The sequence below is a fragment of the Phalaenopsis equestris genome, unplaced genomic scaffold (genome assembly GCF_001263595.1).
Source record: "Phalaenopsis equestris unplaced genomic scaffold, ASM126359v1 Scaffold000174, whole genome shotgun sequence".
Lineage (NCBI taxonomy): Eukaryota > Viridiplantae > Streptophyta > Magnoliopsida > Asparagales > Orchidaceae > Phalaenopsis > Phalaenopsis equestris.
In genome coordinates, this window is record NW_018164616.1 from 1,083,720 (window position 1) to 1,096,836 (window position 13,117).

Below are 13,117 nucleotides of genomic sequence, written 5' to 3' on the forward strand. Positions count from 1 at the left end.
TATATATATATATATATATCTTCAAACACCAGAAACATTAATATTAATAAAATACCTATCGAACCGATGAATTTTCACGTGCCGCCATCAAATTATTGAGAATTTAATAAAAAAGAAAAATATGAGTCTGGGTCTTACCATGAATTTTGATATTATATTGAGAAATTGAAATATAGATGAAAGAGGGTGGTTGATTTGTAAATAGCTAGTTTAGTTGGCCAGTGTGTATCATAACTGTTATTCTTATAATTAGCCTCAATGAACATAGATGATAAATAGGCGGAAAAATGTATATAAACATTGCTGAATCTCAAAGAAATTCCAAGAGACTTGCACAAGTATAAAATCAGAATCACGAAAAATATGCAGCACAAACTTGAAGTTTTTTCTCTTTATGCAGCATTTCAAAAAAAGAAAAAAAAAAGGAATATTTACACAAGTACCACTCAATTCCAATGCATTTAGATATCTAACACCTAAATTTCAATCTTTACAAATATGCCACCATACATCAGCATGAACAAGGTGGAGTACTTCACTTTTTAAAAGTCAAAATAGTGATATTCTTTATCTGATATGAAAGTTTTGGCTGGTAACAATGAAAAAAAAAAAAAGGTTAAAATGCTAGATACATAAATACATAAGGATTGGGTGGCAGGCATGTCCAAGCTCCAAAATAAAATCAATAATACTCTATAAAGTAGCTCTATGTGCGGACTACAATAATATGCCGTCACGTTTGCTGTATCACGGAGGTTATTTCGGGATTATTTTGGGGTCATTAAAGAAAAACTAATATATTACACCTCAATAACCCAGAAATAACACTGAAATAAACTCCGCGGTTCCACTTCAATAACCCTGAAATAACACCGCGAATGTTATTTTTGGGTTATTGAAGTGAAATGTACGATTTTCTCTTTAATAACCTTAAAATAACATCTGCGGTGTTATTTCAGAGTTATTGAAGTGGAATTGCGGAGGTTATTTCGGAGCTATTGTGGAGTCTGCGGTTCTACTTTAATATTTTTTTAGGCGGGCCCGATATAACACATATGGCGGTATATTACTCGGAGTCCGCACGTAGAACAATGTTCAGAGTCCGAATATAATATTTTTCCGTAAAATGGAACTCTATTTGTAAAAGGAAAAGATTCAAATACTTCTTTAAAAGCCAAAGAATTCATAATCAAGCCTACCATGAGTAACCATCAGAACACTAAACTATAAGCTGAATCCAACTACAGACACCAAAAATTCTTATTGTAGAGAGAAACAACATAAATGAGAACAAAATCAAAGTATTTCTGCCATGAATACTATGGAACCTAAAGAAAGCTTACAAGAACTGAGGGATTAGTACTGCTGAAAGGAGGATGGCGACAAAAGCTTCTCCTCAAGGTCTTTGAAGCCTTGATAAATTGGCTCGATCTGGCTTTGCGGCAGAGCCAACCGCCGCACTTCAGTCATATACCTGTTAGCAGCGAAATAATTTGTTATTGAAGCTCGTACACGAGAGAACATCGTATCATCATCATCATGGTTAGTCTTATCGCAACAATTTGGTGTGGGCTGGCTTAATATGCCACACTAGAAAACATGTGATGCATTATACAAGGCTACACATGAATCCTTATTCTTATTAGTCAACTCACAAAATGTAAAAATTAGATTAGGAAGATGTACATGCACGCTACTCAATTCCCGTGCATTTGCATACCTAACACTAAACTTCAATTTATACATATATGTTATCTTACCTATGCATGAAATGGTGTATTTCACATTTTGCGATATAAAAAATTTGGGTGGTATAATGTTAAAAAAAAGAAAAATGTTTAGGGATTAGATATGAAAATGCTTAGGAATTGGATGGTACGTATGTAAATGCCACATTGAATTTATATAAGAAAAATGGAAGAAGAGTACAACTAACCTACAAATAGGGATAAAAGCAAACATAACCAAAGCACAAGTGGCATTTAGGAGAATTTATCCAACAAGAATCTATGAAAATTTAAGTCTCCACAAGGAAAAAAAAAAATAGTTTTTAATTAAAGGCAACTAAAATAACAAATCATGATAAACTCATTGAAAACCAACCAAAAGCAAATTTAGTACATCCTTCAATAAGTTAGAAGGAAGATCAAAGTATTGTAATATTTGTTTGGTTTTGTTTCCTTCATTAAGGTGATTTTATTGAAATGCCTTAGGTACCACAATAATTGCATGTAAATTCTTGTAACACAGAAATTTCTCCTACAATTGCTAATTCTACCAAGTCCGTCGTTCTAGTTCCAGTAGGATGAAAGAGTTAAAATGATCCCGACCCTTTATAGGGGTTCATTTTAGTCCCAGATTTCACAAGTGTCAATTTAGTCACATATTTTTAAAATATGAGCCAAAATATGCCCAGGGAAGGACGATTTTAGCCCCAATTATGAGAGTCCAAGACTAATGTGAGACTTTTATAAAGTCTGGGACTAATAAAATGATTCAATATAAAATATTCAACATACTATTTTGGCACTTTACTCATTTCACTAGATATTGATAGAATTATTTATTCATATGAACACTTTAAAACATAGAACATATATTTTTCATCAGATGTAAAGACAAGTCTCCCTTAGAGGATGCATGAATAACTAGCATTAGATAATTTAGATGACTACATGGATACTAACTATCAAGAAAAAAATACGCAAAAGATTTGCTCCAAATCAACAAGCAAAAGCACAATTTCCAATAGGCCAATCACAAGAAGCCGATCCAAGCTACAATGAAAATGAATCAAACAAAATTTAAGCCTTTTTAGACATATTTTAGATGACTACATGCATTATAATTTTTGAAGTCTAACTATATCAAATTTATATGGAATATTCAACCACTCATCACATTCATGCTTCAAACAAAGCTTAATCCCATGAGCCTAAAGCTTCTTGTAATTTTGGATTAAATAGATATCAGGCTCAAAAACTATTTGGAATATATTCAAAACTCAGATGGCACACTATAATTTCTATTATTAACAAAAACAGATATTCGGCTTAAGTTCATTAGTAGGAAATAATTTAATTCTTCAAAAAATAACACTAAAAAATTTTTCCTAAGGAAACCATTAAATCATATTCATACAGAGATAGTACGATGGTACAAACCTGTTTGTAGCACTAGCTATTTTATCCCGGATTCCTCTTTGCATTACTGCTGTCTGCTCCAGTGCTGAAGTTCTGCCAAACATAAAGGAAGCTCCAGTTGTTGTAGTGCCGAGCTTATCAGCAAGAACCAACATAACCCACTCACGAAGAACCACGAGAACTGACTTCAGAAGCCGAAGCCTCAGAGCTTGCAAAGGCACAATAGCTCCATTTGATAACAACTGATCATAAACAGACAGCACTAGTTCCGGTCTGCCCCGACAGGCAGCAAGAAGACTTCTTGCAATTTCTTCGTCTCCAACTACTTCAATGCCTGAAGACAAACGTTCCTGCAGAATTTTCAGTTTTAGATGCCACGTCAAGAGAGGAAACAGTATAAAATTCTAGCTAACATGTGAACTCTACAGCTATTTTAACAGGGGCGTTTACATACATATGACATAATTTTTACATACTTACATATCTCCCACCTAAACTTTCATATTTACATAGCACTCAAATCTTTAATATCACACCGAAAATAGCACTATAATCACCTTTTTTTTAAGTTGAATACACATTTTTATTTATAGGTTTAAAGCATAAAACCACTATGTATGTAAGAATGATAGTTCAGATGTGAGATGTAAATAAATAACTATGAGCTACGTATGTATATTTTCCATTTTAATAATGAATGCTATCACAACGGAAGAAACAAAATGAAAAGTTAGCTGGTTTTTACTTGCATAAAATTTAAAATATATATATATATATATAAAACAATGAGCAAAGTGAATACTGAAGGGAAAAGGAGAGTTGTGACAAGGATATCTAGGCAAGTCTTACCAGAGCAGCCTTCTCAAGGTGAAGGCATAATGTGTCCAAGGGTATGAAGGATCCATCCACGGAATAAAGGTTTGATCCCACCCTCTTCAGTACGTTACATGCTTCAGCAATGCCACCTGTTGATAGGGCCTGATCAATGAGTCTAGCCCATGTTTCTCTAACAATTTTACTGTCCGCATCTCCAGAATAGTTTGCAAAATTAAGCATTTCCAGGCATAACTAGAAAACAAAAGTTACTGTTAGTATTTAAAGTTACTACGAAAGCTGGAAAGAAACTAATAAAAAATTATACAGAAGACACTAATGAAGTATTTTAGTCTGTAACTGGAACACAAGTTGAAAGAAAAAAGCTAAGTTGACCTAACCTAAAAATTCAAATACAGAAAAGTGGTGATCATGGTATGGCAACTAACATATACTAGCATGACGAAGAAATACTCTTCTATCATCAGCTTTTATTCCTTAACCAAAGAGAGTATGAGCACATGCCATACAAATCAGGAGACAAGGAAAAACCAAACTTTACAGGGCGAAAATGTAACAGCAAAAATAAGGTCGGATGTACAACTTTTCCACCAACTAGCCAACACAGAGAAAGAAAAAACTAATTAAAAAATCCAAGGGTATGAACCGCTAAGGGCTTGTTTGAATTCAATTTTGTTTATTATTATTGTTTTCCTTTTTCTTTTTCTTTTTATTTTTCTTTTTTCTTTTTACGTATATTTATTTACTGTGTTTTTTACATATTTTTATTTTATTGTTTTAAAAATAAATTAAAATGTTTTTTAGATATTTTGATTATTTTTAAAAAAAATTACCCATTAATCAAATAGACGACTTCAAATCAAAACATGAATTAAAATTAAAATAAAAGACCAAATAGAAAATAAAAAAAATAAAAGTTATCACAACCGGCTCTAAATGCTTGCAATTTAATAATGCCAGCACGTTGATTGGGAAAAACGCACTTTTCATACATGCTGAGCAGATAGAATTAGCTTTATCAACCAATATAAAGTTGAAGCCTTGTGCAAGTAGGCATGCCTCCATAGTCGTATTTCTTTCTCATTTCATTTTGTGCTCAAGCATAAGCTAGGAAACAAAACAAGTTAGTCTATGTGTTGAGTAGCCGCCAATTATTGATCACTACTATAAATTTCTAGGAGTTCGCTCTAGGAAAACATTTTCCATGAAGGGTTTGCATTTTGTATCAATAAAAATCAAGATGTAAAAAAGAAAGCTATAAACGCTATACAAAAGATGCAGTGTGAATGATGTCATCCTCAAGCACACTCAAAAAATCAGGGTCACAAGTGTGGGCATCCTAAAACAAAGACCTATCCAAAGCCAACCTTTCACAAAAATGGGTTGCTTTGTGGCATTCCCCATAAACAAAAAAAAAAGAGTGATTGTTTAAATTCAAACAAAAAAGCTAAATTGCGCTTAGTACCAAGTTGTATTTCATGGTTCTGCTGCTCCAGTCTCTTCTTGAAGTATTATATGATAGTGTTGTTATCGCCCTCAATGATAATATGCTTGGTTTCATATAGCCAAGGCTCCAATAATATACCAATAAAGATGATCGCATCATGCTCCACTTGTGGAGAGATATGACACAACATTTTAGTAATAGCAATGCTTTCCTTGGTGAAATAACTATATTGGTCGGGATTGATACGAGATGTGGAGAGATAAGTTCAACAATGTAAGATATATCATTTAGCTAAGATCAAAAGGCAAATTATTTGTTTTTACACTCTGCAACTTAGAGTTACCTTGGATAGATGTAATTGCAAACTTTATGATGGGTTTGCCCCAAACACAACAAAGTAAGGATTTGGTTGGGATAGTAGTAGACTATTTTTCCAACATGATATGCTTTGTATCTTGCTACATGACGATTGACGCTTCACACATTGAAATTTTATATTTCAAGAAAATAGTTTGCCTTCATGGTGTACTTAGGACCATCACTTCAAAAAATGATGAGAAGTTTTTAAATCTCTTTTGGAGAACCTTATGAGCTATAAGCTAAGTACAAAATTCTAGTTTAATTCAACAATGCACCCTCAGACAAATGTACAAACAAATACAGTGAATAGCAATTTGGAAATCTCCTCAGGTGCTTTTTGTGCAAAAATATCTAAAAGGGCTTGACTCTTTAAAAGGTTGAATTCACTTGCAACAAATCCACTAATCAATTCACATGTCATAACCCCATTAAGATTGTATCTGTGTGGAACACCCTCACATTATTAGAGCTAATACCGATATTTCCTTTAGTATTGATATGTGCCAAACAAATTCAGACCCTAAATGAGCAAGTTAAAAAATTCTCAGACATAAACCTAAGTATCAAAAATAAAATAATAATTCCAAGAAGGACATGATTTTCAAAGAAGGAGATTTTGTGAGTAAAAGAGTAAAAGGAAGGTTTCCTGAAGTTTCAATTAGTAAACTCAAACCTAGAGCTGACAGTCCATTAATTGTTAAGATGATCAATGACAATGACAACAACAACAAGCCTTTATCCCACCAACTGGAGTAAGCTACATTAATATTTTTTCTCCATTGTGTCCCATTAAGTGTGATATTTTATTTTAGTTCTAAAAAATTAAGATCGTCTTTATACAATATGCCCAAGTTTTTAAAGATCTACCTCTTCCCTCCTTAACATAAGTCAAATCTAAAACATCTACTCTCCTAACTGAATTATTAGGAAGTCAATGCTTAATGTGCCAAAACCATCTAAGACGACTATCTCTAATCTTGTCTGCCACTGGAGCTGCACAAACTCTTTCACATATACATTCGTTTCGCATTTTCCCTCTAAGAGTCAAGCCACTCATCCACCTAAGCAATCTCATCACAGCAAATTTAACTTATTTTTATTTTTCTTTTTATAGGCCAAATTTCTACGCCATAAAGCAATGCAGGTCTCACCATAATCTTATAAAATTTTCTTTTTAAGTCTTGATACCAGAGTTAACCCAAGCTACAATAGAAATGTAATAATATTGTTGAAATTCCAACGAGCAACAAACTTCTCTTAACAATAGAAAATTAACAACGCATACAAAAAACGTCCTTTGGACAAGAAAGATTTTGGCAGGCTACGGGTCGAGGAAGTGGAGTTTGGTAGCTGAGTGGAAGGAAAAGGCTAGATGCAGAAGCAGGGTGATAGTCAGGTGGCTGAACGGTAGGTGGGAACGACGTTGTGCGGGATGTTGTGGGTAGGCTCCATCAAAGAAGGCTGTAGAAGAAAGGATGAAACGATGAGACGTGGGCTACTATGTGGATACTGTGGCAAGGAGGGTTGCAGGGGAAGGCTGAGAAGATGGGAGAGTTGCTCTGGTATGTGGAGGCAACGACAGGGAGGGCTGACGGGATGAGGACTAGGCCACTGTGTCGAGGCTACCACAGAAAGGCTTACAGAACGAGGGCTGAGAAGAAGGGAGGGCAGAAAGGCAATCGAAGGGATTCCAACGTAGTGGCAACAAGCAAAAAAGTAAAAGATATGCACCAACTCCAAACAAGTTACAACTGGAACACCTAAATGATGTCAGATATAACCCAAGAGGGGAAAATGGGGACGACGACAAAAACTAAGCCTAAAATAGAAAATAATGAATATATAATAGATAACTAGAAGGGGAAAGCCCCTCCCCTTGAGTGGCAATCCTAGCCCCCAAATAGGAGTCGGCCATCCGCCCCTCTTGGCTAAATCGATCATATGTTTCCAGTTGGTTCAGCCCCTCGAGAAGCCCTGCGTCAGTCTCCCAGAATTGAGGAAGCTTCGATTTGATTCATTGAAGCTTCTAGTTCTTAGTCAGTCGTCCTTGCAGCTAGGGCTGTCAAAAAAGCTCGTTGTTCGCGAACAGCTTGTGTTCGGCTCGTTCGTTAAGTAAACGAGTCGAACACAAACAAGTTTTTAAAGATCGAATTATAAACGAGGCGAACACGAACAGTTCTTTGTTCGCTCGTGTTTGGCTTGTTTTAACTCGAAATAAAAAAATTATTTATATAATCATATATTACTTATTTGTATAATAATATATTTTATATATTTATATCTAAATTTAAATCATAACATCTCATGTGATAATGTGGTTAATCCTTTATTTTGTATATATTTGATCCAGGTTCGAATCCAACATTTTACATCTATTTTTTTCAATTTAATTTTAACGAGTCAATTTTGAGCCGAACACGAACACGAACACAAATATTTAAATCTAGTCGAACACGAACACACTGTTCACGAGCCAATTTCGAACGAGGCGAACACGAGCCAAGCCTGAGCTCGCTCAAGCTCAGCTCGTTTAGAACCTTACTTGCAACACCTAAATCCCACTGTCGGCTGCACTATCTCTCAAAGTAATTCAAGGTCAACTCAACCTGATATGAAGTTGGGGTAACCTAAGCCTCCCTGAACGATACTGTCTATGGTGGGTAAGATATGGACTGTGTTGCCCGATCCTTGTCGTGCAAATCCCGTGCCTAGAATCAACGTCTCAGTCTGATCCTCTATCGTCGCCAAAATTGATCCCACCGACGCAGCTCTGTTGGTGAGAGCAATTGTGAACTCAAACTCCGCAGAAGGTAGAAAGACAACGAGCTTACCATCCTTAATAAAGGAGTAGGTGTTCCCGAACCAGTCATGCTAACTCCTACGGTCGAACTGTCATGGTCTCCACAACATATAGCAAGCATACATGGGTATCACGTCGAACCACACCTAATCCTGAAGCTAGCTTCCAATCGAGAACTCCAGCGGGCACTTATGTCGTCTGTCAATGCTGACCCTGTTTTCCTTCTTCAGCAGCGTCAGGGAATGCCTCTCAGCCACAACGTCAAATTTTCATACTATCTGTGTACTCAACGCGTCCTTGTTACTCCCTTATCATCAAATTGTAGGACATGTCGAACCACAAGCATTTGCTTTCATCCAATAGAAGAAGATACACCTTACCTTGTTATTCAGCAACCTCCTCGTCACTAACCTCCTCCATTGCACCCTGTACAGTGAAAGACACAACTCAACTCGTCGGGCAGCTGGAGGCAATGTGGCAAAATCCATGGCATCTTAAGCATTTTCTGGAGGGGATTGTCGTAGGCGTGCTGCTGTTCTCGGGCTTCTTCTCACTCGGGATGGTTTTGACCACTTTTCTCAACTCATTGAGGCATGCTCCTGCTGATGTCTCCAACTGTGGGTGGCTATCAAAATGGCAGTGGTTGCCAATTTTTGTTATCTATCCACCTTGAGGACAAAAATTTGGATATCTCTCAATGACCAATAAGGCTACAACTCCACGACATTGTTGATAATGGGTTTGAAACCCCCCAAATATCGAGATATGGAATATTCCTCTGGATTGATCAACTCTCACTTCATCCGCAACTGGTCAAACTGCGTCGTGAACACCACTGATAGGTTTCTCTATTGTATGCAGAAATATAACCTGACAGTAATGAGGAAATAGGTATTTTCTCTACATCTCCTTCCTCATCTTCTCCCACTGGTAATCTTGTCACTTTCCTCTCTCTTTATCTGCCTCTGGAAGTTTTCACACCACAGGGAGGCTCTCTTCTTCAACTTGATGGTAGCTAATTTTGCCATTTTATCTTCTGGCACATTTATGTACTCAAAGATTCTTTCAACTTACTGCAATTATTCGATGAAATCGTCAGAATTCATACCTCTATCGAATTCTAGTAGATCCACCTTAATTTTGAAGTCTCTGTATCCTCCATACATTGTCTCTTCCCTTGGCCACTTCTTATATTCAATTTCAAAGTGTCGTAATTTTTATTCTTCATCACTAAAATCCTCCCTATGAAAGGGGTTGACATTCTCGTCTTTTTCACCCCCATCGACTTTCTCTGTCGCGATCGAGGATAATTTTTATCTAGGTTTCATCCTCGATGTTTGTAAAACTCCATTGAAGTTGTCTGATCTCTAACCGTATCTCTGACTCAGACATGAATATCATTGATGGCATGGCAAGGGTTTACGGTTGGGAGGTGAAAGAGATCATAAAAATTGATTTAGGGAACAATGGGAATTAGGATTAGGTCAAATTTTTGTTATGGTTTAGAAATAGGAAATAACTTTTTTTTGGTGGAGGTGACTTGGGTAAGAGCAGATGCTAAGAAACCCTAGAAAATGACTAGGGTTAGTCTAGCTCTGATACCATTTGATATCGGAGTTAACCAGAACAAAAATAGAAATGTAATACTATTGTTGAAATTCCAATGAGTTACAAACGACACTTGACAATAGAAAATTGTTAGAAGTAATTAGTATTGATTTATTCTTGTTCCTATTATTTTTTATTTTATGTCTTTCTTTTAATCTCAGAATAGTAATTTGGAATGGATTAATTATAATCTTGGATATATGTGTTATGCCTTTTCCTTTAATCTCAGGGTAGTTATTAGGAATTGATTAATTATAATCCTGGAGACATAAGTGATGTCTTTCCTATTTTAGGATTTATGTATGTTACATTTATACCACCATTTCGTATTAATAAAGTATTTCACTAAATTCTCAAAACCTACATGGTATCTGAGCCTTGAAACAAACTCTTGAGTCGTTGGTGGAGATCTCCTACCACCGGAAACATCCTATTCCCTAGCCGTCGGAACTCCTCTCCCAGTAGGCCCTAGCCGCTGAAACTCTCTCATATATGTGTCTAGTCGACGGTACTCTCTCCCTGCAGGTTCGTAACCATCAAAACTCTCTCCCTCCAGATCCGCAGCCATCAGAACTCTCTCCCTCCAGGTCCGTAACCATCAAAACTCTCTCCCTCCTTGAAATCTCTAGCCGTCAGAGTTCTCACTGCAGCCTTTGACAAAAATTTCTCTACACTGCAATTTCTATGCAGTCAACTGCCATCGGGATTTCTTCTTTCCACAAGAGATATTCCTTCTGCAAGAATTCTACGACAACCCAGAATTATTCCCCGCAGGCAACCGAAACTCTTTTTGAAGGTCATTCCTCAGCTCTTTCTTGCAGCGGATAGTCTTCCTGTTAGACATCTTCTCCTTGCCTCAACAACACTCAACGAACCTCTGTCGAGCCTTCTTTTCACTAGGCAGTTCTTCTCCTAGACCATGGCAACAACCGAATAAACTGCATGCAGTCGGATCTCCTTACAAGCCCTCCTATCATGTCTCCCTGTAGGATCTAGCATCCCTATCTGCAACCTATCCAGACAGCCTTTCAACGGAGAAGTTGTGGCAACAAGCTGCGGTTGTCGATCCTTGTTTTTCTGCAAAGACCAGAAAAAAGCCCAAACCATCTTGATGGTGAGGACAAAGCAAACTGCTTGCAAGTACACCAACAGCAATGCCCTAAGGAAGTAGATGGCAGCCAAGACAGCTAGGAATTCAGCTCTTGTGACTGGTGGCGTGAAGAAACCCCATCATTTCCATCCTAGAACAGTTGCGCTGAGGGAGATCAAAAAGTCTCAGAAGAGCCCAGAGCTCCTCATATGTAAGCTTCCCTTCCGATGTCTGGTCCATGAAATTGCGTAGGATTTCAAGACAGATCTCCGACTCCAGAGTTCTGTTGTTGATGTCCTTCAGGAGGCTGTGGAGACTAACCTTGTCTGTCTCTTTGCAGACAAAAATCTTTGTGCCATCAATGTGAATAGGATTATTATTATGCCGAAGGATATTTCGCTTGCTCGCAGTATTTGTGTCCCTCTTTGTCAGACACAGTGATCCACTACTTCCACGCCTCGACGTTCGATCCTCTCCTTTGGCATGGCTCATTTCACCACCTTTCAGCCTCTGTCTGCATTGTTCTTGATTTCACTGGAGGTTCGACACCAACATCAATCCCTCCATATACCTGACAACTTAAACACCACAAACTCTACGAAAAGCCGGCAAATAACTCTTCAACCAAATTTTCCATAGCTAAAGTTCTCGCAATGATTACGAAATCCACAACAATTCAACCAACCCCTACTCAAACCTTTCATGAGTCGCTAGACTCTATTGAGAGTCAGATGGAATAAGTTGTTTGGGTTCTAGTCAGTTCTCCTTCGGCCCATCGAGATCTCATGTCCGTCAAGGATTGTCATTCGGGGAGAATGATTTTTTTTTTCTTTTTATTTTCTTTCTTTTTTTTTCAAGAAATGACATTGATGACACCTTCCTCTATTCTCCTTTGCCACCGTAGTTTTTTTTTTTCCTTACAGCTGACCCTCCCGAGTTTTTCCTATAGTTGGCCCTCCTCCAAAGCTTTTTCATGCAGCAGACCCTTCTTCAGAACTTTTTCCTGCAGCTGACCCTCTAGAGCTTTTCTCGGCAGCAGACCCTCCTCCGAAGCTTTTTTCCTTCAATTGGCCCTCTTATTCCAGCAACAGGCCCTTTTCTGAAATTTTTTCCAACAATAGACCCTCTAAATTTTTTTCCTGCAGCAAACCCTCTAGAGTTTTTTCTTTGTAGTAAGCCCTCCTACGGAGTTTTTCCCCTGTAGCTAGCCCTCCTCCAGAGCTTTTACCTATAGTGAGCCTCTTCCAGAGCTTTTTTCCTACAACAAGCCCTCCTTTAGATCTTTTTTCCTACAATGGGTCCTCCTATAGAGCTTTTTTCCTACAGCGGGTCCTCTTTTGGAGCTTTTTTTCTACAACGGGCGCTCCTCTGGAGCTTTTTGGTGCAACGAGCCGTCCTATGAAACATTTTCCTTGCAGGTCATGCTCTGTTTCTTTCCATATATTTCCCTATATGTTGTCTACAATCAACAAACTTACCTACAAAATTACCTAGAGCAGCCTTCCACCTACATACAAAAACTTCAAGAACTGTCGTCAAAGACAATTGCGGTCAACTAGAAGTATCCCTAAATGCTCTTGGGTATAAAGACTTCATGTTCTACCCACACAGTATCTTCCCCGCTCATTGTTTGATGATTTCAAATCTAAGTTGAATATGATTAACTATGTTTCAACTTGAGGGGGAGTGTTAAAAGTTATTAGTATTGATTTATTCCATTTCCTGTTATTTCTTATTTTATGTCTTTCCTTTTATCTCTTGGAAGTTATTAAGAATTGATTAATTATAATCTTGGAGATATAGGTTTAATGTCTTTCTGTTTATCTCTGGGAAAT

At 37.2% G+C, this 13,117-nt stretch overlaps 2 protein-coding genes and 1 pseudogene across 3 annotated transcripts in view; 2 read left to right on the plus strand and 1 right to left on the minus strand.

Annotated features, from left to right (window-relative positions):
• Nucleotides 1-13,117, plus strand: part of LOC110022230 (cytochrome P450 71A9-like) — a 100,792-nt gene that overhangs the window by 36,073 nt on the left and 51,602 nt on the right. The gene's annotated exons all lie outside the window — the stretch shown is intronic.
• The window catches only part of LOC110022228 (nuclear pore complex protein NUP155), a 32,307-nt gene continuing 20,391 nt past the window's right edge, over nucleotides 1,202-13,117 (minus strand). For both annotated transcript variants that reach the window (XM_020721059.1, XM_020721060.1), the window contains 3 exons: nucleotides 3,993-4,211; nucleotides 3,165-3,493; nucleotides 1,202-1,474 (listed from right to left, as the gene is read on the minus strand). In XM_020721059.1, the coding sequence (XP_020576718.1) occupies nucleotides 1,357-1,474; nucleotides 3,165-3,493; nucleotides 3,993-4,211 (666 nt within the window). In that variant the 3' untranslated portion in view covers nucleotides 1,202-1,356. The remainder of the gene's footprint in view (nucleotides 1,475-3,164; nucleotides 3,494-3,992; nucleotides 4,212-13,117) is intronic.
• Nucleotides 11,167-12,693, plus strand: LOC110022232 (annotated as a pseudogene).